General features: G+C 64.7%; 1 protein-coding gene across 1 annotated transcript; it reads right to left on the bottom strand.

Moving 5' to 3' along the window:
• Window positions 1-25: 25 nt before the first annotated feature.
• Window positions 26-1069, bottom strand: LOC105562048 (serine/arginine repetitive matrix protein 1-like). Its single transcript, XM_012012553.1, has one exon. It carries the CDS (start codon window positions 1067-1069, stop codon window positions 26-28), a length of 1044 nt encoding a protein of 347 aa, XP_011867943.1.
• Between the last annotated feature and the right edge of the window lie 1198 nt (window positions 1070-2267).

The following is a 2267-nucleotide window of genomic DNA, read 5'->3' as shown; positions in this document are numbered from 1 at the left end:
CCTTCTTCTTGTTCTTCTTTTTGGTCTACCCCCCTACAGCGTTCGCTGCCTCCTTTGGGGGATCTTTGCTTCCCTTAGATCCCTTTCCCTGGTTGGTCCCGGGAACCGGGCGGTCCCTAACGGCGCCCCCTCCCCCCTTTCGAGGGGCGGTGGGGTCCGCCGCAGGGCCGCTATCACGGGCCCCGCCGTCGACCAGGGTCCTGATCATCTCCTCCATGCGTTGGAGGCGCTGGTCGATCTCCTGTTGAGATCGACCGACGATCTCCTCCATCCTCCTCTCGATCTCCTCCCCCGTGATGTTCCCCGCCATACCTGTCAGGGGCTTCCCCGCGTTTTGCTGCGGGGCACGGGGGGGAGGCCGAGGGGGATCCTTCGCAGAGGTTTCCGGGTTGGCCCTTTTCCTTGAAACGGACCTCTCCTTCCTCGTTCTCGAGCGTGCCGCTCTTGATGTCGAGGCCCGGGACGTGCCAGCCGCACTCGGCGTGACGACGTCCCAGGTCCTCTTCTCAGGGGGAGGAGCGGCCGCTCTTTCCCCGGGGGGAGGAGTCTCCGTCGGTAGGCTGTCGTCGCCCACCTCCGGCATTTCCTCCTCCCTTACATTCTCTTCCGGCGGGGTGGCGTGCCGTCCCGCCAGTAGAGGGCCGGGGGGGGGCGGCGGCGGCATCCTTCTCCGGTCTCGCTCCTCCTTCTCCCTCAGGAGGCCGGCGACCTGAGCTTTGAGGGAAGCCAGCTCCTCCCTCATCTGCTCTTCTCTCTCACTCGCCTCCCCCCTCAGCCTTGTGGACAGGGCATCCACGGCGACCCTGGTATACAGGGCCCCGTCCCTTATGAGGCCAACGAAGGTGCCTTTCAAATTTTGGCTCCTCTTGGCCGCCTCATCGATCTTGCTGCTGTATTTTATCACCTTGGCAACAAGATCCCGGGTGGGGAGTTGGGGGATCTGTTCCTGCAACTCCCTCACCTTTTTCTTCCTTTCTACGCCCTCGAACTTCCTAGGGTCGTAGATACCCTGCAGGATATTCTCGATATCCCGCAGCTCCCTCTTCGCGGCCTCCTTCTTCCCGGCCATTTCGACGCCCTCGCCCGTTGTAATGGACCTGCCCCTCTTGTCCTTTCTTTTGGGGAGGAGATCTTCATCCTCCTCGCTGGAGGGATTCAGGGGTCGCCTCTGTTTGGCGTAACCCCTTCTACCGCTCTTGCTCCGCTTTATGGCCCCCGAGAGGGACACGCGGGATCTGACGCTAGCGTCAGAGTCCTCCCCCCCCCTCGGGGTCCGTGCAACGGGCGGTGACTTCGTCGGAGTCCTCTGTGAAGAAGGAGATGGCCTCGCTCTCCGCCACGCTCGACGCCGTCTCTCCCTCCTCACCGGCCGTGTCCCTCGGAGTGGGGGAGGGGGAGCCCTTAGTTTTTTTGACCTTGCTGGCCAGGCCCACTCGGCGTCCCCTCTCCTCCTCCTCGGCCAAGTACTCCTGCCCGTAGGGGTCGGATCTCATCCTTCGGGTGTCCCTCTTTCTTCTCCTCCGGACCTTGGAGGATTTTGGGCCGGGCTCGTACAGGCCCCCCAATTTGCCCGCGTCCAGGGTGACGTTCTCGACGCTCACCGCTGTGGGACCGGATGGCTTCAATGGCCCGGGCTGGTGTTCGCCCGTCCCACCATCCTGCAACCTCTGCACGACCACCACTGGTATTCGTGGTGTTGCGCTCGCCTCCTCCTCCTCTCCTCCCAACGCGTCAAAAAATGTGTTTGTAGACTCCATTTTTGTTTAATCCTCATTCCGCGCGAGGCTCCGCCGACCAGGGTATACTGACCCCACTGAGCCACGACCGACCGCGAGACATGACCACGGACGCCGGCCGCGGCCCGGGCCCCCGAGTTCACCCGGGGGAGTCGGCATATGCCACAGGAAGGGGGGAATACGCGCACCCCGCCACTGGGCTCTGGCCCCCCTACACACCCCCCGCGAGGGGGGTTTTCAGGGGGTTCCGCACCTCCGACAATGCGGACACCTCGCGCGTGCTTGCCAAAGCGGGGGGCCCCACGGACGGACGGAAGTGTCGGGGGAAGCCCTCCACCCCTTCACCCCGCCCGCCGTGGCGACCAGCGTGGGCACTTCTACCGCCGGGGGGTAGTCCGCGCTAGGAAACGTGGGCTATCGCGCGGGCCCCCCGGCACAGGGCGCGACAGGGGTCGTTATTCCCCTGAAGCACCCCTCGTCCGAGCAGACTGCCGGGTCCGGGACACTGCCCGGGACCACGACAGCCCCCCG

This window comes from Vollenhovia emeryi, unplaced genomic scaffold, assembly GCF_000949405.1.
Source record: "Vollenhovia emeryi isolate VEMERY1.0 unplaced genomic scaffold, V.emery_V1.0 DF945050.1, whole genome shotgun sequence".
Lineage (NCBI taxonomy): Eukaryota > Metazoa > Arthropoda > Insecta > Hymenoptera > Formicidae > Vollenhovia > Vollenhovia emeryi.
The sequence above is the reverse complement of the archived record's forward strand: the minus strand, read 5'-3'. Positions and strand labels throughout refer to the sequence as shown.

Coding starts and splice junctions, on each gene's coding strand:
- LOC105562048 (XM_012012553.1), bottom strand. CDS start 1,069: ATGGCCGGGAAGAAGGAGGCCGCGAAGAGGGAGCTGCGGGATATCGAG.